The sequence below is a fragment of the Pan paniscus genome, chromosome 9 (assembly GCF_029289425.2).
Source record: "Pan paniscus chromosome 9, NHGRI_mPanPan1-v2.0_pri, whole genome shotgun sequence".
Classification (NCBI taxonomy): Eukaryota; Metazoa; Chordata; class Mammalia; order Primates; family Hominidae; genus Pan; species Pan paniscus.
In genome coordinates this window covers 28,624,752-28,648,795 of record NC_073258.2, presented here as the reverse complement: position 1 = coordinate 28,648,795, position 24,044 = coordinate 28,624,752, and the positions used below count along the sequence as shown (strand labels likewise).

At 37.4% G+C, this 24,044-nt stretch overlaps 1 protein-coding gene across 1 annotated transcript in view; it reads right to left on the bottom strand.

Moving 5' to 3' along the window:
* ANO3 (anoctamin 3) overlaps nucleotides 1-24,044 on the bottom strand; it is a 333,485-nt gene that overhangs the window by 216,225 nt on the left and 93,216 nt on the right. The window contains exons 2-3 of the mRNA XM_003830440.6: nucleotides 5,494-5,688; nucleotides 3,770-3,841 (exon numbers count right to left, since the gene is read on the bottom strand). Of these exons, the coding sequence (XP_003830488.1) occupies nucleotides 3,770-3,841; nucleotides 5,494-5,688 (267 nt within the window). The remainder of the gene's footprint in view (nucleotides 1-3,769; nucleotides 3,842-5,493; nucleotides 5,689-24,044) is intronic.

Below are 24,044 nucleotides of genomic sequence, written 5' to 3'. Positions count from 1 at the left end.
CACGCAGCTTTATCTTCACCTTGTACTTTCTGCCTGAAACTTACTAACATCTTACAGAACTAGTGTCTTTGGAAATCACTAACCACTTTTTACCTTAAGGCCTTTGTGGCTAGTGTGGTGATTAAAAGAGAAGGTTAGAGATCAAGCCTTCCTTGGTTGAAATCTCAGCTCTCCATTGACTAGCTATGTGACATTTGGCAAATTATTTTCTCTCTTGGTGATTAAGCTTCCTCATCTGTAAAAAAGTGCTACCTAACTAAAAGGGTTGTTATGAAAATTAAGTAAGATAAGACAGGTAAAGTGTATAATAATAAAGAGTCCAGTAAATTATTGTTTATCCATCATGCCATCATTATGCCATAAAAGTACCCCCCCACCTTTTTTTTTTTTTTTTTTTTGAGGCAGAGTCCCACTCTGTTGCCCAGGCTGCAGTGCAGGGGTGTGATCATAGCTCACTGTAGCCTCCAACTCCTGGGCTCAAGTGATACTCCCATCTCAGCCTCCTGCGTAGCTGGGACTACAGTCGTGCCACCATGCTTGACTAATTATTTTCTTTTTGTAGAAACAGGGTCTCACCACTTTGCTAATGCTGGTCTTAAACTCCTGGGCTTAAGCAGTCCTCCTGCCTCAGCCTCCCAAAGCACTGGTATTACAGGTGGGAGCCACCACACCCAGCCTAAAATCACTTTTGATGATCACAGAAACAGCTGTTTAGTGTAGATCTCTCTGGGCCCAGCAGAATTTGGTGTGAAAGATAAGCTTAGTGAGTGACTGAATAAAGCAATGAACAAATATTTGTTGAACCCCCATGATGTGCTAGGAGCTATGATGAAGTTATACCTTTTTATTTACTTCAAGTCCTACTAAGAATGGCTCATTGATCCCAATTTACTAGTGAAATCACTAAAGCTCAGAGAGATTAAGTAATATACTACAGTTGCACAGCTAGTGGATATAAGAATAAAGATTTGACCAATGGCTGGCTGGAAAAATAACATTTTTTTCATGATATGTACCCATCCTGTTAGGGAGCCTTAGTAGAAATGTCCTTCTCTGAATCAACAAAGCCATTAATACTTTTTCCTTCATGGTTCTCATTTTGAACAATGAGAAATATCAATCCTCAATGAAACACTGACCACATGCAGTTAAGTCTGCCTCAGCATTAATATTCTCATGGGGCAGCTCAAAGTGGTTAACTGTAAAAAAGCCATTAATAAGATGCATTAGTCAGGAAATTCCCATGCAATAATCAGCCCAATGCAGGAACCTGGTACTCTGCACGCTAAAGGCAAACTTAGAGAATGTAACTGCTTTGCATTTAAAAGAGAACATGTATTGCCAAAATGCTTACTCATGCTTTATTTAAATGTACTCTTGGTATATTTGACATTATTTTACTTGATTTCTTTTCAAAGATGATTAAAACACTCATATTAGGCCGGGCGTCTTCTTTTCAAAGACAATTAAAACACTTATATTATGTGGCTCATGCCTGTAATCCCAGCACTTTGGTAGGCCAAGGTGGGTGGATTGCCTGAGGTTGGGAGTTTGAGACCAGCCTGGCCAACATGGTGAAACCCCATCTCTACTAAAAATACAAAAATTAGCTGGGTGTGGTGGTGAGTGCCTGTAGTCCCAGCTACTCGGGAGGCTGAGGCAGGAGAATCGCTTGAACCTGGCAGGCAGAGGATGCAGTGAGCTGAGATCGCACCACTGCACTCCAGCCTGGGCAACAGAGAAACACTCTGTCTCAAAAATAATAATAATAATAAAAAAATAAAATAATAAAAAACACTCATAGATATGCATCTAACTCTAAAAGAGTATTTCCCAGCCAGGTGTTACATCCAGTTGGATTCCTGAAATGCTTAGTGATACTACACAGTTAGCTGGAGACTGTACCTCACCTTCATTATAAAGGCAAACACCTCATCATTTGTATGTATTTTAACTGCAGAAGCTGTGATGTCTTTCTAACTTGAACAAATGACAGATTGATGCTGGGGGATGCTAAAATAGTGAATATGAGATACAGTGCCTGGAGAGAATATACATACAGGTCAGCTGGAACAAATAACTGAGACACACAAAAGTGATGAGAAAAGAATCATAAAGTTACGAGCATCCAATTATGTTAAGCATTCAGAGAAAGTGCTTTTTAATATTTGGAATGGCAAGCCGTCAAAAATAAAATGCAAGTAATTAAATGGAAGGTTTTTCAATAGGGTGATTGTTAAACTATACATTGGTTCTAATTTGGAGGACAGGTTAGTAAATGGTGCTTTGCAAACTTTCCCACCTGTATGGATATTTTGGACAAGAAAAACTTCAGGTTTGTTTTTTGTTTTTATTTTTTAAATTAGAAAATAACTGATAATATAGGTTCAGCTTCCCAAATCCAAAATGCTCCAAAATCTGAAACTTTTTGAGTGTTGAAATGATGCTCAATGGAAATGCTCACTGGAGCACTTCAGATTTCAGATTTTCAGATTTGGGATGCTCAGCGAGTAAGTATATAATACAAATATTCTAAAATCAAAAAAATTGAAATCTGAAATACTTCTGGTCTCAAGAATTTTCGATAAAAATACTCAGCTTGTAGTGATCTTCAGAATTAATTACTACAGGAAAGGCCTTTGTATTCTGAGTGAATTTTTTTCTGATGAGATACTCTTTTTGATTCTGTATATGAAATGAACCTGCTGGTTGCTGGCTTTAATTAAAAAACTTAATAAGCCAGCACTGTTTCTGTACCACACATAAAACAAAAATTATTATAAGAAATGTGACTAATTTGCAGTCATTCAGAATGCTATTATAAATAGCAAAATTCATAGTTTTAAAAGTTATGACGAGTGATTTAACAATGCCTGTAGAGAAAAACCAAGATACAGTTTTTAGGCCAGAAATTCTTTATCCTCATATTAAATATTTACTGGGCAGGTTGTTAAAAGTACGTATACTAATTTCACTCCTCAGACCAATTAAAACTGATTTTCTGGAACTGTGATCCAGGAGTTTTGAAAAGCCCTCTGGTGATTTGAATGTGTAACCAGAATTGAGAACTGCTTATGTAGGCAATGAGGCCTGGCCACCGATGTATCTACTACTGAAAACTCAGGGCTTCATTTCTTCAGGTTATGTGTCAAGGCACTGAGGTTGCAAAATAAGTGTTGGCACATTAGTATCACTTTTTGATTAATTCTGGCTTTATTTTATTTCTATTTAATTCATGAAAATGAAAACCCAATTCAAAAGAATTGTTTATGGGCAAGCTACAGAGTTCAATGCAAAGCTTGCTCAACTGAAGCAAATCTTATGTGACAACATCAAAAGGCAAAAAAGGAGATTGAGTAAACTTGTCACTGTTATAGGAAAAATAAATAAAATTTATAGTATCCACTAATGATGGGCCAGGATAGAATCTCTGAGTGTTACTAACATTCTAAATTCTGAGTGTCAAAATTTTATAGATCTTGAAATAGTAGTCTATATGTTCTTAAAAAATTGAAATTTTCAGAATAATGGCAAAAATTGTTATTTGTTATTATGAGACTGTTGCTCATCATAAATCCTCCTATATATTTGAATTCCAAACTATACATTTCTTAATTTCTTAACCTCAGAATATTATACTCACCCATTACGTTAAAAACCAAACATGAACTTTTTCTTAAAAAAAAAAATGCTAGTTTTTTTTTTAGAAGAACACAGCTTACCTTTGGAGAGAGGGAAAGGAGTAGGTAAATACTGATTATCAACTTACCCAAACAAAAATCGCTGAGGTCAGCAAATGAACATCTCAGCACAGAGTCGTTTTTATTCTCCTCAGTATTAACTGAAATAAAATAAGATACTTTGTAGTTTTGGGAAATAAAAGCATAACAACAGAAAAATAACCATGGTTATAGATGGACAAATGATGGCCAAACATGATGAAATTTCTTAACTTAATGAATTAAAATTAGTTATTTAAAATGTCACTGTTTTTTCCGTTTTTTAAGGGACGGAGTCTCGCTGTCACTCAGGCTGGAGTGCCATGGCATGATCTCAGCTCACTGCAACCTCCGCCTCCTGGGTTCAAGCAATTCTCGTGCCTCAGCCTCCTGAGTTGCTGGGACTATAGGTATGCACCATCATGCCTGGCTAACTTTTGTATTTTTAGTAGAGACAGGGTTTCACCATCTTGGCCAGGCTGGCCTCGAACTCCTGGCCTCAAGTGATCTGCCCACTTTGGCCTCCCAAAGTGCTGGGATTACAGTCGTGAGCCATCGTGCCTGGCCTAAAATTTTACTTTCAATAAGGGAAAAAAGAAACACCTATATTATGTTTTAATATCTTCATCTTCTTGAACAATTTGCCACTTTACATAGTAGACATATTTGTAAGCTAACTACAATATGTAGTGATTTCACAATAGTATTGAAACAATAATTTTGATATTTTTTAGTTATCCAGAAAAAGAAGCAACCATATGGAATCATAAGGGACTGCATTCTTATAAGAAAAAGCAACAAAAGGATTGAAAAATAAAAACATGGCTGGGTGCAGTGGCTCACACCTGTAATCCCAGGACTTTGGGAGGCCGACGCAGGTGGATCACGAGGTCAGGAGTTTGAGACCAACCTGACAAACATGATGAAACCCAGTCTCTACTAAAAATACAAAAATTAGCCAGGCATGGTGGTGTGTGCCTGTAATCCCAGTACTCAGGAGGCTGAGGCAAGAGAATCACTTGAACCCGGGAGGCAGACGTTACAGTGAGCTGATATCGTGCCACTGCACTCCAGCCTGGGCGACAGAGCGAGACTCCATCTCTAAAAAAAGAACAAGAAAAACATACCCTATCCACTGCACAACAGGGAGCTTGGTTGTATTTAAATTCTTAACTCTTATAAAAGGGAGTTGTCTAAAGGGATAGTGTGTGTCTTAGTGGGTAAATGTGTGTAGAAGAGTGCCTAAGGGTAGCCACAGCGTTTCTTTGTGTGGCACCTTGCTGCTAGGTCTCTAAAATTCAGCCCTTGCACACCAGCCTTGGGTTGCCAACACTTGTCCAACTAAATCTTTATGCCACCAAATCTTCAATGCTTTATTGTCAGTTGTAAAGTCTTCAGCCTTTATTTTTAGAAAACAGTTTATTACTGATGACATTTTCTATTTGAATACTGGTTATAAGTTCTCGCCAGGAATGTTACTCATCAACAAGAGGGATGCAAACAGTGGCCAAATGTACCAGTGATTCATGTAGCTGGGACTTCCACTGCAAACAAATATTAGGTCCAGACTCCATGGGATTGGCCACCTTCAAGGCAAGGAAGAGATAAAACACATCTGGCCAACAAATGGCATGGTGTACTGGTCTCCTTTCTATGCCAGCCTCCTTCCTGAAGAGCTCCATAAAACTGGTCCAGTGGAAAAAGGAAGGAAAGGAGTGTTTGGAAAACACGTAGTTTTTATAAATTGAACAAGAAAATAGGAATTGCTGCTCACCTTGCTCTGCTTTGTCAGTGGAGATTAAGGTTATAGATGTGGGAGCCTGAGATTCACTCTCCGTTGACTGGAAGAGGGAAGTAGACTGGCTCAAGCTCTTTGAGTAAGCGTAGCTCTGGGCAAGGCAAGGCAGGGATCTCCGAGACGGTTTTAACGAAGTTTCTTTTGTTATCTCACTCTTGCTTATATTCATACCTGCAAATCCAAAATGTTGAGTTTTAGCAATAAAAAATCAATCAGTAGAGGTCAATAAAAAGTTTTAATTCTTGTGATACCTGTTTCAGGAATGAACTATTGAAAAGTGCCACCTAGATATTAGAAATAATTGAGTTAGTTTTGTTTATATTTTGTCAAGGAGAGTGTTTGAGATTTTTGTTTATTATTAAATAGTCTTGAGACATAAACATCTCTGTTTCCTGTTTGAGCTTTCACCACTCCTTTAAAAGTTCTGTGAAAAAAGAAACTGATGTTTAAGTTCATTTGGGGAATTATGACAACAATTATTGGGATACTCTTTGAATAAACCTTATGATTTAGGCTTTCAAATAGCAAAATACATAAAACCTAATATATAAACATTGAAATTACTAAATGGGGCCCTTCTTTCTACGCCCTCCTCTCCCCTAAACACATACATAATGTCTTAACAGTGACTTAGAGGCTGGAAAGAGATAACATAACACAGTATAAAAACTGGGCAGCAAGCAGGGATCAAGACACCAACCCTGTGCTTAGTGTTAGAGCTACTTCCCTCATGCACAGAGTCTCATCTGCCAGAAGTCAGAACGCCCTTCAACCAAACTAGTCCTCCAAAAGCAGAAGTCCCCCTACACTGTGTGAACCAGGAAAGAATGGCTCCACTTCCCTGTCTCCATTCCTCTTCATCCCGTAATGTCAATCCCAGGTCACTCCTCTCCCTTGGCACTCTAAACCTCAGTGTCTCTGAACACTCTCATTTCCAACATCTCCCACCCAGACTCTCTCACTATGTCCCTGGGAACTCATATAAAACATCAGAAAATCCACTTAATATCCTCCTTAGATTTTTCTGTGGATCACCCATTTCCCTCCATAATTTTACCCAAACCTGGCACTGCACCATATCCCCATAGTGACACTGCTTCTCTTGCAGCTGCCTCCAGTGGAGGCTCTTTTCTCTTCCACAACTTCTTATCAACTTTACTTGAGGTGGAGTAGATATCCTTATTGTACCTAATTGCCTGTCTCAGTTCATTCTTCATGCTTCCTCTCTAAAAATCAGTATTCAAATTCCTGTCATTAAACTATTCTTCTAGTCTTCTTTATTACTGTCATTTTCATTTACCAGTTCCAGGTTACTTCCCATCATTTAAAAAGAATTTAGCTTTTAACATTACTCTTTTGCTTATTTTTTGCTAAACACCCACTGTCATTCATATTATATATTTTGTTTTATTTCTGTATACCTCCCTAGAATGCAAGCTCTATGACACATTAGCCAAATAAAACACTTTTCTTTATAAATTATCCAGTCTCAGGTAGTTCGTTATTACCTGAGACTGAATAATTTATAAAGAAATACATTATCAATGTGAAAACAGACTAATACATATGGTAAATTGTACAAAGCTGCTTGATCGTGAATCACTCCCTAAAAAGTTTCTTACTGACACCTGAGTTGAGATGTTGGCTATGTATGCTGTCTGCATAATGTGAATAAAACCATGAACCACCCCCGCCCTCCGCCCACACCCAGTGTTGTGTTTGGACTTCACACCACATGAGGCAAAGGGACTTTTTATTGTGGAGTGCCTATTACATGTCAGGTTTTGTGGTTGGTGCCTTTATTTATTCACTTTGAGGATATTTAAGTATTTTATACCAGCAAATTACATAAAATGTTCTCATTTTAAAAGGTTTTAAATTATAGAAGTAAATAAAATTAAAAATTAAAATTTGTTTTACTCTGATTCTTAAATTCCAGTCTCTTCTCTAAATGAAATGAATGTTATCAGTTTATTGGTCTTTGTCTATGTATTCATATATGTAACTATGTATAAAAATAGTTTTCTTACAAAAATGAAATTATAGTTTGTCACATTATATATTGTGTCTTAGGTATTTTTTCCATCTCAACACATACAGATCTATCCCAGACTTTTCGGAGTTAAAAGTTTTTAAAAGCTTTGTTGATATATAACTCATATACCATAAAATTGACTCCTTTAAGTATACAGTTTAGCTCTTTTTAGTATATGCACAGAGTCGTGCAAACATCACTCTATGTGGCTTTAAAACGCTTTTATTATTCCTCCAAAAAGAAACATCATACCTATTTGCAGCCGATCCCCATTTCCTCTTCAGCTCAGTCTCTGGAAACTACTAACCTAATTTCTTGCCTCCATGCATTTGCCTATTTTCTCCCACTGCATAAGTTGTCTTTGCACTTTAATGATTGTGTTCTTGGAAACACAATGCTTTTAATTTTGATAAAGTTCAATTTATCTATTTTTTTTTCTTTAGTTGTTTGTGCTTTAGGTGCGGTATCTATGAAACCATTATCTAATTCAAGGTCATGAAGATTTACTCCTGTGTTTTCTTCTAAGAGTTTTATGCTTTTAGCTCTTAAGTTTAGGTTATAATCCACCTGTAGCTAATTTGTACATGGTGTGAAGGTAGGCTCCAACTTTATTCTTTTCCATGTGGATATCCAGTTGTTCCCGTACAAGTTGTTGAAAATGCCATCGACTTGTCTTGGCCCCCTTGTCTACATTCAATTATCCACAAATTTATGGGTTCATTTCTGAACTCTCAATTTTAACCCACCAATCTATATGTCCATTCCTATGCCAAAACCACAATGTCTTTAGCATTGTAGCTTTGCAGTAAGTTTTAAAACCAGAAAATCTGAGTTCTTTACTTTTGTTCTCTCTTTTCAAGATTGCTTTGGCTATTCTTAGTCTTTTGTATTTCCATATAAATTTAAGGATCAACTTGTCAATTCATGTAAAAAAGGCAGCTATGATTGATTTTTTTTTTTTTTTTTTTGAGACAGAGTTTTGCTCTTGTTCCTCAGCTTGGAGTGCAGTGGTGAGATCTCAGCTCACTGCAACCTCTGCCCCTTGGATTCAAGCCACTGTCCTGCCCCAGCCTGCCGAGTAGCTGGGATTGCAGGTGCTCGCCACCATGCCTGGCTATTTTCTTTCTTTTTTTTTTTTTTTTGTATTTTTAGTAGAGATGGGGTTTCACCATGTTGGCCAGGCTGGTCTTGAACTCCTGACCTCAGGTGAGCCACCTGCCTCAGCCTCCCAAAGTGCTGGGATTATAGGCATGAGCCACTGCTCCCAGCCGGTAGCTGTGATTATGATAGGGATTCCATTGAATCTATAATCACTTTGGGGGTAAGTACTGCTGTCAGCTAAGTGACCTGTAAATATTTTCTCTTAGTCTGTAGCCTATATTTTCATTATCTTACTAGTGTCTTCTAAAAAGCAGAAGTTCTTAATTTTGACAGAATCTATCCTGTGATTGTTTTATAGTTCATGCTTTTGGTCAGGTGTTTTAAAAACTTTTCTTTATATAAGTTTTGCATATTGGTTAGCTCCCGCTCTCTTTTGGCTATTGTAAATGCGAGTTTCTTTCCCACTGTATTGAAATTATAAATAATCAATTGGATTATTTTAAACAATTGAGTAAAATACTGGCTTTAGCACTGAGGTATAAATATTTTTTCAAGCTAAGAATGTACTACTCACTTCCCAGTTTATTATTTTTTTGTTCAGTAGTGTGTTGAATTTTTTCAAAGTTTATATAATTTTATTCCTTAGCTATCTTAATATGTTGAATTCCATTAATGGATTTTCTAAAATTAAATCCTCTTTTCATTCCCAGAAATCAAAAACAAAACATACTTTGTCCTGATTAATTGTTTTAAATATGTTAAATTCTAATTCCCAATATTTTATTAGGATTTTTGTGATAATACTCATACATGAGTTACGTGTGTGTATGTGTTTAAATCAGACTTATGTATGTTCTCACTTATAAGTGGGAGCTAAACACTGAGCATACATGAACATAAACATGTGAAGAATAGACACTGCAGACTACTAAAGGGGTGGAGAAAGATGTGGGTTGAAAAACTACCTATGGAGGGGCTGGCCAAGACAGCCAATTAGAATCAGCTAGTGTGCCCCACTCTCATGGAAAGAAATAGAAGGGGTAATAAATACAGCATCTACAACTGAAGTACCCAGGTACATGCATTGAGATTCATCAAGAAAACAAGCTGACCAATGGAGAATGGAGAAAATCAAGACAGGATGACTATCTCACTACCCACCCCTGAGTGACACAGAGCCAGGGGAGCCTCCTACTCTCAGGGAAGCAGTGAGTGAATGTGTGACCCTGGGGACCCACTCTTCTCTCATGGATATTTGCAACCCTCAGGTTAGAAGATCCCCTTGTGAACCCACTCCAACAGGGCCTTCATTCTGACAGGCAGAGCTATGTGGAGTCTCGGCAGAGCAGCCACTTGGGCACATGTGGAGCCCCAGGAGCTTTTGATGCCCAGGCTTCCTGGCAAAAGTGGCTGCAACTCCAGCAAAGTGGGAGGTTAGACCCTTGTACATACCCCTAGGAAAGAAGCTGAGTCCAGGGGGCTGAGCAGTGATGGTCTGCAGGCCCTTCTTTCACAGTACCTCGCAGGATAAGACCTACTGGCTTGGAACCCCAGCCTGCCACAGGTATCACTGTTACACCTCCCTGAGACGGAGCTCCCAGAGGGAGGGGTAGGCTGCCATCTTTGCTGTTTGGCAGACTTAGCTGTTGATGCCCTCTGGCTCTGGGGAATCCAAGGTGATTAGGGACTGAAGCTGTCCCCCGGAATACTGGAGCAGTTCTACAAAGAAGCAACCAGACTGCTTTTTCCATCACCGGACGAATCTCCTAACTGAGGTCTATAACCACCCCTGCCAGTGTTTTCCAGTCAGCAACTGTTCCAAAGCTCCCTGAGACAGAACTCCCAGAGAGAGGGGAGGACTGCCATCTTTGTTCTTTCACAGTCTTAGCTATTGTTGCCTTCGAGTTTTGGAGAGTGCAAGGCAACAAGAGGCTGGAGTGGACCCCCAACCCAGCTCTATGAAAAAGTGGCCAGACTGCTTTGTTATGCAGGTCCCCAATCCTACTCCTCCTCACTGGGTAGGACCTCCTGACCAAGGTCCCCAGCCACCCCTGCCAGTGTGTTGGGGCTGGCAGCAGGTCCATACCTCCCTAGGATGGAGCTGCCAGAGGGAGGGGCAGGCCACCATCTTTACTGTTTTGCAGCCTTCACTGTTGATACCTTCAGGTACTGGAAAATTGGAGGTGATTAGAGACTGGAGCAGACCCTCAAACATATTGGAGCAGACTTATGGAAAAATGGCCAGACTGTTGGTTATGTGGGCCCCTGATCCAGTATCTCCTCACTGGGTCCACCCCCTGCTGGGACTTTTGAGCCAGTAGCAGTTCTGTAACTCCCTGGGACAAAGCTCCTGGTGCGAGGGGCAGGTTACCATCTTTGCTGTCTCACAGCACTAGCCCTTGCTGTCTCCAGTTCTGGAGAATCCACGGGAACAGTGGCTGGTCTGGTCCCTAGGCACAGAGCACCCATCTACTGGAAAAGTGGTCAGACTGTTCTCAACGCAGATCCCAGTCCTCACTTCTCCTCACTGAACAGGACTGCCTGACCTGGGACTTCAGCACAACCTCCCTGCCCCAACATGACCATTGCAATCAGAGGCAGCCTAGCAGTTAAAGGAACAATCACACACACAGATAAGAAAGAACCAATGCAAGAACTCTAGCAACTCAAGTGGTCAGGGTGTTTTACCTCTCAAACAACCAAACTAGTTCTCCAACAAGGGTTGTTAACCAGGTTGAGTTGACTGAAATGACAGAAATAGAATTTAGAATAGGAACAAGAACAAAGATTATCAAGATTTAGGAGAATGGCAAAACCCAATCCAGGAAACTAAGAATCACAATAAAATGATACAGAAGTTAACAGGTGAAAGAGCTGGTGTAAAAAAGAACCTAACTGATCTAATAGAGCTGAAAAAACACTACAATAATTTCACAGTGCAGCAGCAAGTATTAACAGTAGAACAGACCAAGCTGAGAAAAGGATGTCAGGACCTGAAGACTTAAAGAAGACAGTCAGACAAAAGTAAAGAACAAAGAATAAAAAAGAGTGAACAAAACCTCTGATAAATGTGGGATTATGTCAAGAGGCCAAATCTATGAATCACTGGAATCCCTAAAAGGGATGAGGAAAACATATTTCAGGGTATTGTCCATGAAAATCTCCCCAACCTTGCTAGAGAGACCAATAGTCAAATGCAGGAAATACTGAGAACACCTGAAAGAGTCTACACAAGACCATCTCCAAGAAACATAATCATCAGATTTTCCAAGGTTGAAATGAAAGAATGTTAAAGGCAGCTAGGGAGAAAGGGCAGGTCACCTACAAAGGGAACTCCATCAGGCCAACAGTGAACCTTTCAGCAGAAACCCTGCAAGCCAGAAGAGATTGGGGCCTGTATTCACATTCTTAAAGAAAAATATCTTCAACCAAGCATTTCATATCCGATCAAAAAAGACAAAGAAGTGCATTACATAATGGTAAAGAATTCAATTCCACAAGACCTAAATATCCTAAATATTTATGCACCCAAAATAGGAGCGCCCAGATTCATAAAGCAAGTTCTTAGAGACCTACAAAGAGACTTCAACTCCCATACAATAATAGTGGGAGTCTTTAACACTACTCTGACAGTATTAGATCATTAAGGCAGAAAATTAACAAAGATATTCAGGACCTGAACTCAACATTGGACCAAATGGATCTGACAGATCTTTACAGAACTCTCCACCCCAAAACAACAGAATATACATTCTTCTCATCACTATATGGCACATACTTTAAAATCGACCACCCCACTGACAATATAACAACCCTCAGCAAATGCATAAGAACCAAAATGATACCAAACACACTCTTGGGTCACATCACAATAAAAATAAAAATGAAGACTTAAAAAATTGCTCAAAACCATGCAATTACATGAAAATTAAACAACCATTTTCCTGAGTGACTTTTAGGTAAGTGAAATTAAGGCAGATATCAGGAAGTTCTTTGAAACTATTGAGAACAAAGATACAACTTGTCAGAATATCTGGAACACAGCTCAGGCAGTGTTAGAAGGGAAATTTATAGCACTAAATGCCCACATCAATAAGTTAGAAAGATCCAAAATTAACAACCTAACATCACAACTAAAAGAACTAGAGAAGCAAAGCAAGAGTAAACCAACCCCAAAGCTAGCAGAAGACAAGAAATAACCAAAACCAGAGGTAAACTGAAGAACGAGAGATAACAAACCATTCAAAAGATCAACGAATCCAGGAGTTTGTTTTTTGAAAAAATTAATGATGTACATAGGCCAATAGCTAGACTAATAAAGAAGAAAAGAGAGAAGATTCATGTAAACACAATCAGAAATGAGAAAGGGAATGTTACACAGAAATACCGACCCCACAGAAATAAAAGTAACCATCAGAGAGTACTAATGAACACCTCTAGGCACACAAACTGGAAAACCTAGAAGAGATGAATAAGAGGGGACACATACACCCTCCCAAGACTGAATCAAGAAAAAATTGATTCCCTGAACAGACCTGCATCAACAGAACAACTGATTTCCTGAACAGACCAATACTACAAAATTGAATCAATAATAACCTAACAACCAAAAAAACCCCAGAATCAGATGGATTCACAACCACATTGTACCAGATGGATAAAGAAGAGCTGATAGCATTCCTACTGAAACTATCAAAAAATTGAGGAGGAAGGACTCCTCTCCAACTCATTCTGTGAGATCAGCATCATTCTGATACCAAAATCTGGTAGAGGCATAACAAAAAAGATAACTGCAGGCCAATATCCTTGATGAACATTGATGCAAAAATCCTCAACAAAGTCCATGCAAACTGAATGCAGCAGCACATCAGAAAGCTAATCTACCATGATTAAGTAGGCTTTATACCTGGGATTCAAGGTTGGTTCAACATGCAAATCAATAAATAAGACTCATCACATAAACAGAGCTAAAGACAAAAATCACATTTTTAAAAATTATCTCAATAGATGCGGAAAGGCTTTCAATAAAATTCAATATTCCTTCATGTTAAAAACTCTCAATAAACTAGGCACTGAAGAAATATACTTCAAAATAATAAGAGCCATCTATGACAAACCCACAGCCAACACCATACTGAATTGGCAAAAGCTGAAAGTATTCCCCCTTGAAAATAAGCACAAGGCAAGGATGCCCTCTCTCACCACTCCTACTCAACATAGTATTGGAAGTCCTGGCCAAAACAATCAGGCAAGAGAGAAAGAAATAAAGGGAACTGAAATAGGAAGAGAGGAAGTCATATTTTCCCTGTCTGCTGATGACATGATTGTATACGTAGAAAACTCCATAGTCTCAGACCCAAAGCTCTTAGAGCTGATAAGCAATTTTAGCAAAGTTTCAGGATAAAAAAATCAACATACAAAAATCACTAGCATTCCTATACACCAACACCAGCTAAGCCGAGAGCCATCAGGAACACAATCCCTTTCACAATTGCCACACAAAAAATACCTAGGAATACAGCTAACCAGAGAGGTGAAAGATCTCTACATCGAGAATTACCAAACACTGCTCAAAATCAGAGACAATACAAACAAATGCAAGAACATTCCATGCTCAGGGATAGAAAGAATCATTATCATTGAAATGGCCATACTTCACAAAAAAATTTACAGACTCAGTGCTATTCTATCAAACTACCAATGATATTCTTCACATAATTAGAAAAAAACTATTTTAAAATTCATATGGAACCAAAAAAGAGCCCAAATAGCCAAGGCAATCCTAAGCAAAAAGAATAAACCTCGAGGCATCATGTTACCCGACTTCAAACTATACTACAGGACTACAGTAACCAAAGTAGCATGATACCAGTACAAAAACAGACTTACAGACCAAAGGAGCAGCATAGAGAACGTGAAATTAGGGCACAAACCTACAACCATCTGATCTTCAACAAAGCTGACAAAAACACACAATGGGGAAATGACTCCCTATTCAATAAATGGTGCTGTGATAACTGGCTAGCCATAAGCAGAAAATTGAAACTGGACCCCTTCCTTATACCATAAACAAAAATCAACTCAAGATGGATTAAAAACTTAAACACAAAATCCAAAACTATAAAAACCCTGAAAGACAACCTAGCCAATACCATTATGTACATAGGAACTGGCAAAGTTTTATGATGAAGATGTCAAAAGCAATCACACTAAAAGCAAAAAATTGGAAAATGGGATGTAATTAAACTTCTTCGCAGGGAAAGAAACTATCAAGAGAGTAAACCGACAGCCTACATAGGGGAAGAATATATTTACAAACTATACATCTGACAGAGATCTAATATCCAGCATCTATAGCGAACTTAAACTATTTTACAAGAAAAACTCAAATACCCCCATTAAAAAGTGGGCAAATGACATCAACAGACACTCTTCAAAAGAAGATACACATGTGGCCACCAATTATGGGGAAAAAAAGCTCAATAACCCTGATCATTAGAGTAATACAAATCAAAACCACAATGAGATACCATCTCACATCTGTCAGAATAATTATTATTAAAAATGTAAAAAAATAACAGATGCTGGAAAGGTTGTGGAGAAAAAGAAACACTTCTACACCGTTGGTGGGAGAGTAAATTAGTTCAACCACTGTGAAAAGCAGTTTGGTGATTCCTCAAAGAGCTAAGAAAAAGAATTACTATTCAAACCAGCAATCTCATTATTGGGTATATACCCAAAAGAATATAAATCATTTTACCATAAAGACACATGCACGTGAACGTTCTTTGCAGCACTACTCACAATAACAAAGACAATGAATCAAATTAAATGTTCATCATTGCTAGACTGGATAAATAAAATGTAAAATGTGGTACATATACACTATGGAATACTACACAGCCATAAAATGAACAAGATCATGTCCTTTGCAGGAACATGGATGGAGCTGGAGGCCCTCATTTTTAGCAGTCTAACACAGGAACAGAAAACCAAACATCACTTGTTCTCATAAGTGGCAGCTGAACAATGAGAACACATGGACATATGGAAGGGAACAGACGCTGCGGTCTATTTGAGGGTGGAGGGTGGCAGAAGGGAGACAAACAAAAATCACTATTGGGTACTAGGCTTAGTACCCAGGTGGCAAAATAATCTGTACAACAAACCTGTGGCATGAGTTTATCTCTGTAACAAACCTACACATGTATCCCTGTACCTAAAATGAAAGTTAAAGAAAAGAAAAACTACCTATTGGGTATTGCTCACTACCTGAGTTATGGGGGCCATACCCCAAATCTCAGCATCATGCAATATAACCATGTAACAAACCTGCACATGTACTCCTGTTATCCATTATAAAGGTTGAAATTAAATAAATCTGGTTTAGGCTTCAAAGTTCTACATGGTTCATAAAAAGAATTTAGACATTTTCCTACATTTTTAGGAGCTAGCGCTATACTGCCCAGTACAATAACAATCAGTCATATAAGGTCTTTTAACTTTAAATTACAACTAAATGAAGTTAAAAATTCAGTTCCTCAGTCATCGTAGCCACATTTCAAGTGCTCATTCAATAGCCATATGTGGCTGATGACAACCATACTGAACATCACAGATGTAAAATATTTCTACTGCCACAGAGAGATCTGGATATCACCGACATACAAGTCAATTAGCATTGAAACTATCTGATCCTTAAAGTTTGGTAGATTATCCTATGAACAAATCTGCACATGGTCTTGATTGTGGGTGTAATTCCTTGAAAATTTTTGTTTTCTGTACATCTGTTTAAACATTGTAATGCCACTGGAGTCAATTTGGACAAAAAGTATTTCCCCATTTTAGCTTTCAAATTGATTTGCATAGAGCTATTTCTCCTTTGTCATTTCTTATTTTGTATATCTGTGATTACTCATTTTATATTATGCTAAATAATGGTTTATCTATTTCATTGATTTTTTTCCCCCAAAGGAGCAGTACTTTATGTATTGCTTTTCTGTCTTCTATTTCATTAACTTCTTTTTTTCTTCTTTCTTGGTATTTGTTTTGTAATTATTTTTCTAACCTCTTGCGTTAGGAATTAAAATTTTTAATGTTCATCCTTCCATTTTTATTGATGTCAAGTATTTAAAGCTATAAATAATCTTCCTGACAGCACTTTAATTGTATGTCAAAATTCTGATACATGATGTGTTCATCATTATGTTTTAGAATTGTGCAATTTTAGTTATGTTTTCTTTTTTCAAATAAGAGTTGTTTAGGTTTTTAATTTCAAGGTAGAAGATCATTTGCAAGGATATAAGATTTGATATGTATACACACAAACACATACGTAGACACATACATATATATATGATCTACCTTATCCATTAAAGCCTTTAAGACTTACTTTTTTTTTTTTTAGACAGTTGCTTGGGCTGGAGTGCAGTGGTGCAATCTCGGTTCATTGCAAACTCTGCTTCCTGGGTTCAGGTGATCTTCCTACCTCACCCTCTCGAGTAGCTGGGATTACAGTTGTGCATCATCATGCCTGGTTAATCTTTTTATTTTTTATCGTTTTGTATTTTTGGTAGAGACTGGGTTTCGCCATGTTGGCCAGGATGTTCTCGATCTCAAACTCCTGGCCTCAGGAGATCTCCCCGCTTTGGCCTCCCGAAGGGCTGAGATTACAGACGTGAGCCCCCGTGCCTGGCCAGTACTTTTACTTTTTGTCCTCTTGGTGTGTCCTGCCTTGAAATAAGGGTGTTAACTTTCTATTAGTGTGTTAGTATCTATCTCTTTGCATTTCCTATAATTCTATTTTATGAAGACAGGTACTTTCTAATGACACTGATTTATTTATAACTATTACATTTTCATTGTGAATTTTAAGCATTGTCATCTTTAAGAATCAGGTGGCTTCTTTGTCTTGTTTAATGAATCTTAGCCTGAATTTTACCTTGTCCAGTATCAGAACTGCAACCTTTCTTTCTGATTCACTTTTTTATGTGTGACTCCTGTATACAGCACAGAGTGGGTTTTACTTTGAATACAATCTAAATGTTTTATTCTTTTAACAGGTAGGTTAAATCCATTTACATTTATTAATATAAATTACACATTTGGTCTCAAATCTGTCACATTAGGTTTTATTTCCTGAGGTTTTCATATTTACTTCATTCTCTACATGATATGTTTTTTTTTTTTTTGAACTTTTGGAATTTAGGAAATTTTGGATTTTTGTTTTAGGGGTTATCTTTATATGAATATATTTTATAATGTCCTTATCTCCCCCCTTTCCTTACTTAGAATTCTACTGTTTGGTACTAGCTTAAGTGATATCCCTTGATCTCATCTAAAGACACCATAGGAAGAAACGGGTTTGCTTTCTGGTTCCAGTGTGTTTGCTGGACAGGTTCCTGCAGCACTCTCATCATCTCCATTGTTGGTTTCCCACAGTGCATGGCAGCCAGTAGTATCAGTGGTCAGCAGCAGTAGCACCCCTACCCCCACCTGGGGTAGTTAGGTAGTAGAGTTCCTCCAGAAAAACACTTCTCAATGAATTGCCCTTACCAGCACCAGAGAGGAAATGTTTCTAGCAAGCTTCACCAACATGGCACTACTGTGACTTCTCAGTGACCCAGTGAGCCATGGCTGTGCCCGTCTAGCAAGGTCTATGACTCAGCTCTGATAATGGGGGAGAGCTATCTATCTGAGTCCTAATGTAGTGGCCTCTCTTTATGTCTGCTGTTCCTATATTCTTCAGAGTTCTCGTTCATTTTTAATAGCCAATCCCTCATTATTCTTCTTTTACAGTTAACAATTATATTAAACTTTCTGGTTTCAAATTACTATGTTGTTTCTCACTTTTCATTGAACCCAGACTGATAAACACATACACACACACACACACAAATTCTACAAGGAACAAATTGTTTCTTCATCTGATTTTGTCTTAGATTGATCATCTTTGGTTGGATGAAGCTGCTTCCCTAACTGACTCCTCGGGAAGGGCTTAAGGTTGCAATATCCTCTGAGTTCTAACATGATGAAAACTATTTTCATATGATATCAATACCTGAAGAACAAACAGTTTGATGAGATATAAAATCCTTGCTCCCATTTTCTTTCCTTGAATTTCCTGAAAATATTGCTCTACTTGTTCTTGTTTTGTACTTTGCTATTGAGAAATCTGATGCAAACCTGACTTTCTTCCCTTTGTAAACAATTGCTTTTTTGTCAGAAGCTTAGAGGATTTTTTCCTTAGAGTTTAATAGTTTTATTACAATATGTTTTGGAGTTGACCAATCTAAATCAATTTTCCCGGAAATAATTTAGGCCCTTTTCAATATATAGTTTTGTCTTTTCTTTAATTTTTGGGAAGTGTTAATCTTGTTAAGTGTTAATTCTGTTATATTGTCTTGTTTATATTCTTCAGGGCCTCCAATTATGAATGCAGACACATATATATATATACATGTTGAATCTTTGTTGATTATGTTCAATACCTAACAATTACTTTCTGATTTTTGTACCTTTTATATGATTCAAGGAACTTTCTTCATATCTATGATCCACATCTATGATATGGCTTGTGTCCCCACCCAAATCTCTTCTTGAATTGTAGTTCACATATTCCCCACGTGTCATGGGAGGGACCCAGTGGGAGGTAATAGAATCATGGGGGTGGTTACCTCCATGCTGTTCTCATGACAGTAAGTTCTCATGAGATCTTATGATTTTATTAGGAGCTTTCCTCACTGCTTCAGTCTGCATTTCTTCTTGCTGCCGCCATGAGAAGAAGGATGTGTTTGCTTCCCCTTCTGCTACTATTGAAAGTTTCCTGAGGCCTCCCCAACCATGCTGAACTGTGAGTCAATTAAACCTCTTTTCTTCATTGATTACCAAGTCTCGGGTATGTCTTTATTAGCAGTGTGAGAATGGTCTAATACAACTAGTATTACTAGTTGTATTCAAGTTAACTCGAGTTGTTGTGCAACAGCTGTTTGCTGATTAGTCACTGGTTTTGGCAGTATAATTTTCAGTAGTAAAAATGGCTTTATGCTCATCTGTTTTTCTTCATATAGAATATTTTTATGGATACTGATCACTATTTCCCATTGATTTTGAAATGTCTTATATTTTCCCAGACCAGCAAAAGCAAGAGGTTCCATTTTGGCGGGAAACTTGGGCCATGATTTTCATGATGAAATGTAGTCTCTAACATGGGCCCAGAGGGGTCTGCAGCATATCCCCAATCTTCTCACAGTTCCCACTAGGCTGTAGTTCAGCTGATTCAGACAGCTAACAGAGTCATTCTTGTTAACACTGCCATCAAGGTGCAGGTGGAGGGAGGCGCCTATAAATACAGGTGGATGGGGTGTTCCTAGGATCCTGGATTTCCAATTTCATGCTGATCTTGAACTTGTTGTTTGGAGATGTGTAGGACTGCTTGCAGCAATGGACAGGCACTGGGTCTAAACATGTTTGTTTTAGGTATTTGTCCTTAGTAAAATGACATAGAGGTGACTCCCTTGATGAAGCAGGGAAGGTTCCAGAGACTTTCACAAGCTAAAACACTATAGCAAAGTCAGCACAGGGCTCCTTTGGGCCATACAAAAAGCACTAAATGCTCCATTATTTCACTTCAATTATTTCTTCAGTTCACATACACAGACTGCTTTACTTCAAGGAATGTTAGAAGATTTGATTTAAAGTGTGAGTGTAGCCACTGGACAGAACGAAAATCACAATAATCTTCCAAAGTTTAAAGTGTTTGACAGTTTTTAAGATGTTTCTACATCTAACAGTTCATGGAATCTTCACAACTGTTGCTGCAGAATGTTAGCAGCTTCTTGATATTGGGCTGCAGACTCTGATAGGTGACCGTATTTTTGTTTTCTAACATCATTCTAGTCTATTACTACATGTGTGGTGGCAGTTGTGGCACAAGGCAGCTCACTCCATTCCTACCACCATGTTTCACTAGTTCAAGGAGAGAGAGCTATTCTAGACTTTTCAAAATACTACGAAGTATGGGCAAACCATACTTTATTTGATCATTTGCCTGTCAGTGGATATTTAGGTATTTTTCAAGAATTACCTTTAAAATAATACTGCTTATGAGCATTCATATATGTGCTTTTTTTTTCAAATCTTGAGTGTTTCTCTAAAAGGAAATACTTCAATATACAAATACTGAGTTGGAGGACATAAATATTTATCATTTGGACTAGACATGCCAAACTGCCCTCCCTAAAGTTTTATCTTTTCACACTTACGTGAATAGCACAAGATGGGGTCCATTTCCTTATGCCTTGGCCAACTCCAGATACTATAACTTTTAATTACGGACAAAATAAAAAGTCAACAACAAAAACTTCATTGTCTTAAATTTCATTTTCCAGCATGTGAGCATGTTTTCATGTATTTCCTAGCTAGTTATAATGTTTAAGTGACTAAGTTATGTTATAGCTGTATTGTTAGACTTTTCTTATTGATTTGTGAGTACTGAGTGCACCCATTTACAGACACACACACAGTATTTTATATACTATGTATTATATGTAATAAGTGTGTGTTTCATTTAATTTTACATCAATAATAAAAGACAGACTTTGGAACTTGTAATAGTTGTGGAGAAACTAAGACTACACGGGAAAAGTAACATATCACACAGATAAGTAGGCACAGAGGGAATATATATTCCAAGCTTTTTCTAATTCTAAAGCCACCAAATTACGTATCCATTAACCAACTGAAAACTCCTAAAACACCATCCATTTACTCCAAAGTACACAGACGCTGAAATAAAACACTTAGAAAAGACCATAGCAATTGTGGATAAAACACAGAGTGAACATAACTGAGATACATTTACTTCCACCACCCTCCCTATTCACCCACCTTGTGTGCTGATTCTCTATATTAAAGCAAATTTTGAATGAAATAGTTGAAAGGTGAAAAAGATACTGCAAATACATTTTCAATTAATGAAACTTTTGTTTTGCAGTTACTTAATTTCACTTTTCAGACAGAATATAATCAGGGTCATAATAAGTGTGAGCAGGAATAAAAATGAAATAGAATACAATTTCAGTAGTTATATGTACCTTAAGATAAAAAAACTATATTTCACTCATATTGTTTGTTTCAATTGTTTTACCTATATAATTTTGTGGTCACTTTATGAGTAAACTGAAATTTCTAAAGAACTCTTCAAATGTATTAATTTAAAGAAACACAAGCAGAGATACCGAAGTGCAAGCCCTTTGAGGCAAATGGGAATCCTGAAAAGGAAGTGATAGGGGAATGTTTGAAATAATTTCTACTGAAATAAGACATGGTTGAACAGATGAAAATCAGATAACCCTAGGAGTGGGGATTTTATCTTTCTGCTTTATAGAAATATTTATTTATTTGTTTATTTTTATATTAATTGTCAGTGTGAAAATAAAATGTGAACTAGAAACAGGGGAAAGGAAGAATTGACTGGAAGAAAAGTACTCAGTCTCTTAGCTTTCTGTAACTCTATTATGACAAGCAAGAACACTTGGACACAGGAAGGGGAACATCACACCCCGGGGCGTCTTGTGGGGTGGGGGGGAGGGATAGCATTAGGAGATACACCTAATGTAAATGATGAGTTAATGGGTGCAGCACATCAACATGGCACATGTATACATATGTAACAAACCTGCACATTGTGCACATGTACCCTAGAACTTAAAGTATAAATATATATATAGAAAATACTATTTTGAAGAGGAATTCCGCCAAGGTTCAATGAAATACTACTAAAACACCATACAGTTCCCCTTAGTTGAAGACTGACTGATGTTTTCTATGGTAGGTCCAAGAAATAGCATAGGATCTACCTCTCCTAGTAAGTTTTTATGTCAATTAATCATTTGTAAGGTGGTCTAATACTTTCTCTTATTTAAGAAATACTGATGTAGAATATTAAGTGATCAGCTTTCTATTTCCGAGCCCTGGTTGAGAATAGCCTGTTACTCTAGCAGAACAGACAAGTAAAAATATACGGAGTTTTGGGGGGAACAAGGGGCGGTACACAGATACAAAATGGTGCTGGCTGATAGTAAAGATGTTGGACTGAGAGTAAAATGCTCTTAGCATACCCTGGGCCCTAGGCTGAAGGCCACTGAAAAACAGAGTCAGACATTTACCAAACAGACAAATATGTGCATACATATAAACTGTCTGAAATGCTATGAAAATACAGGCAGTGTTATATAATGGAAAGTAATAAAAGGAACCTACTTCGAGAAATTTTCTCAGAAGAAGTGACATGTTAAGTGAAAAATGAAAAAAACCTGACATATAGAAATGTGTTTATGTGTATGTGTGTGTGTGTGGGGGGGGAGATTTTAGTCAAAGATAATAACATGTATAAAAGCCATAACGTAGGATAGATTGCAATGTATTTATAAGAGTAAAAAAAATCTATTTGCAGTGTAGTAAGTAAGAGAAAGAGGTAGTTATTGCTGCAATCCGAGTTGGAGATAAATATTCTTTTGTTCTTTGGGAGATTAATTACTTAATTCACTTATTTATCCTTTAATTTCCACAAATTCATATGTCTTATGCACTATTCTTAAATAACTGCATTTGCCAAAATTAAAAAAAAAAAATTTAAACAATGCCTACGTCATAGATGGGAAATGAAACTAGGAGAGGTTAAGAAATTTACTTATTTACGGTCACAAATCTAGCAACTGGCAGAACGGAATTGTAAAGTTATAGCTATTAGATTCCAAAGTCCATAACCTTTTCAGTATGCTCCACAGTTCCTCACGTACCCTATCCTGGATGGTGCATTACCATGACTTCCCGTGGTATAAATAACACACAAATTTTAAGCAGGAAGCTCTGAATATAGAAACCATGGAGCTAAAGCAAAGCTCAGAAAATATAATTCTATATCCACGATCTTGGCAAACTCGAAAATATATTTTGATAAAAAATGAACACGTTGTGCTTGGCACATATGAATAGGAAATGTCTACCTACCATCACCAAACTGTATTTCTTACGTTGATCTTTTTTTAAAAAAAATTGATATGAATAATGAAATTTGGTGTAAATTAACTTGTGTAACCAAGTTACACAAAATAATTATCAATTATTTTTTCAAGACTAATTTTTATTCATTCAGATATTCAATCACTTATTCAATAATTCTAAACAATTCTTGAGTTATTTCCCTATGCCAGGCATTAATTCAGTATTGGTTGTAAAATAGTGCTCATTCACAGGGGAAGTAGATGCACAAATTGTTAAGAAATAAAAAAAACAGTATAAAGGTATATACAGGGTATTATAAAACCACCCACAAGGAACCCCTAATCCAGGTAGTAGTATCTGTGAAGACTTCAAAAACACTGATTCT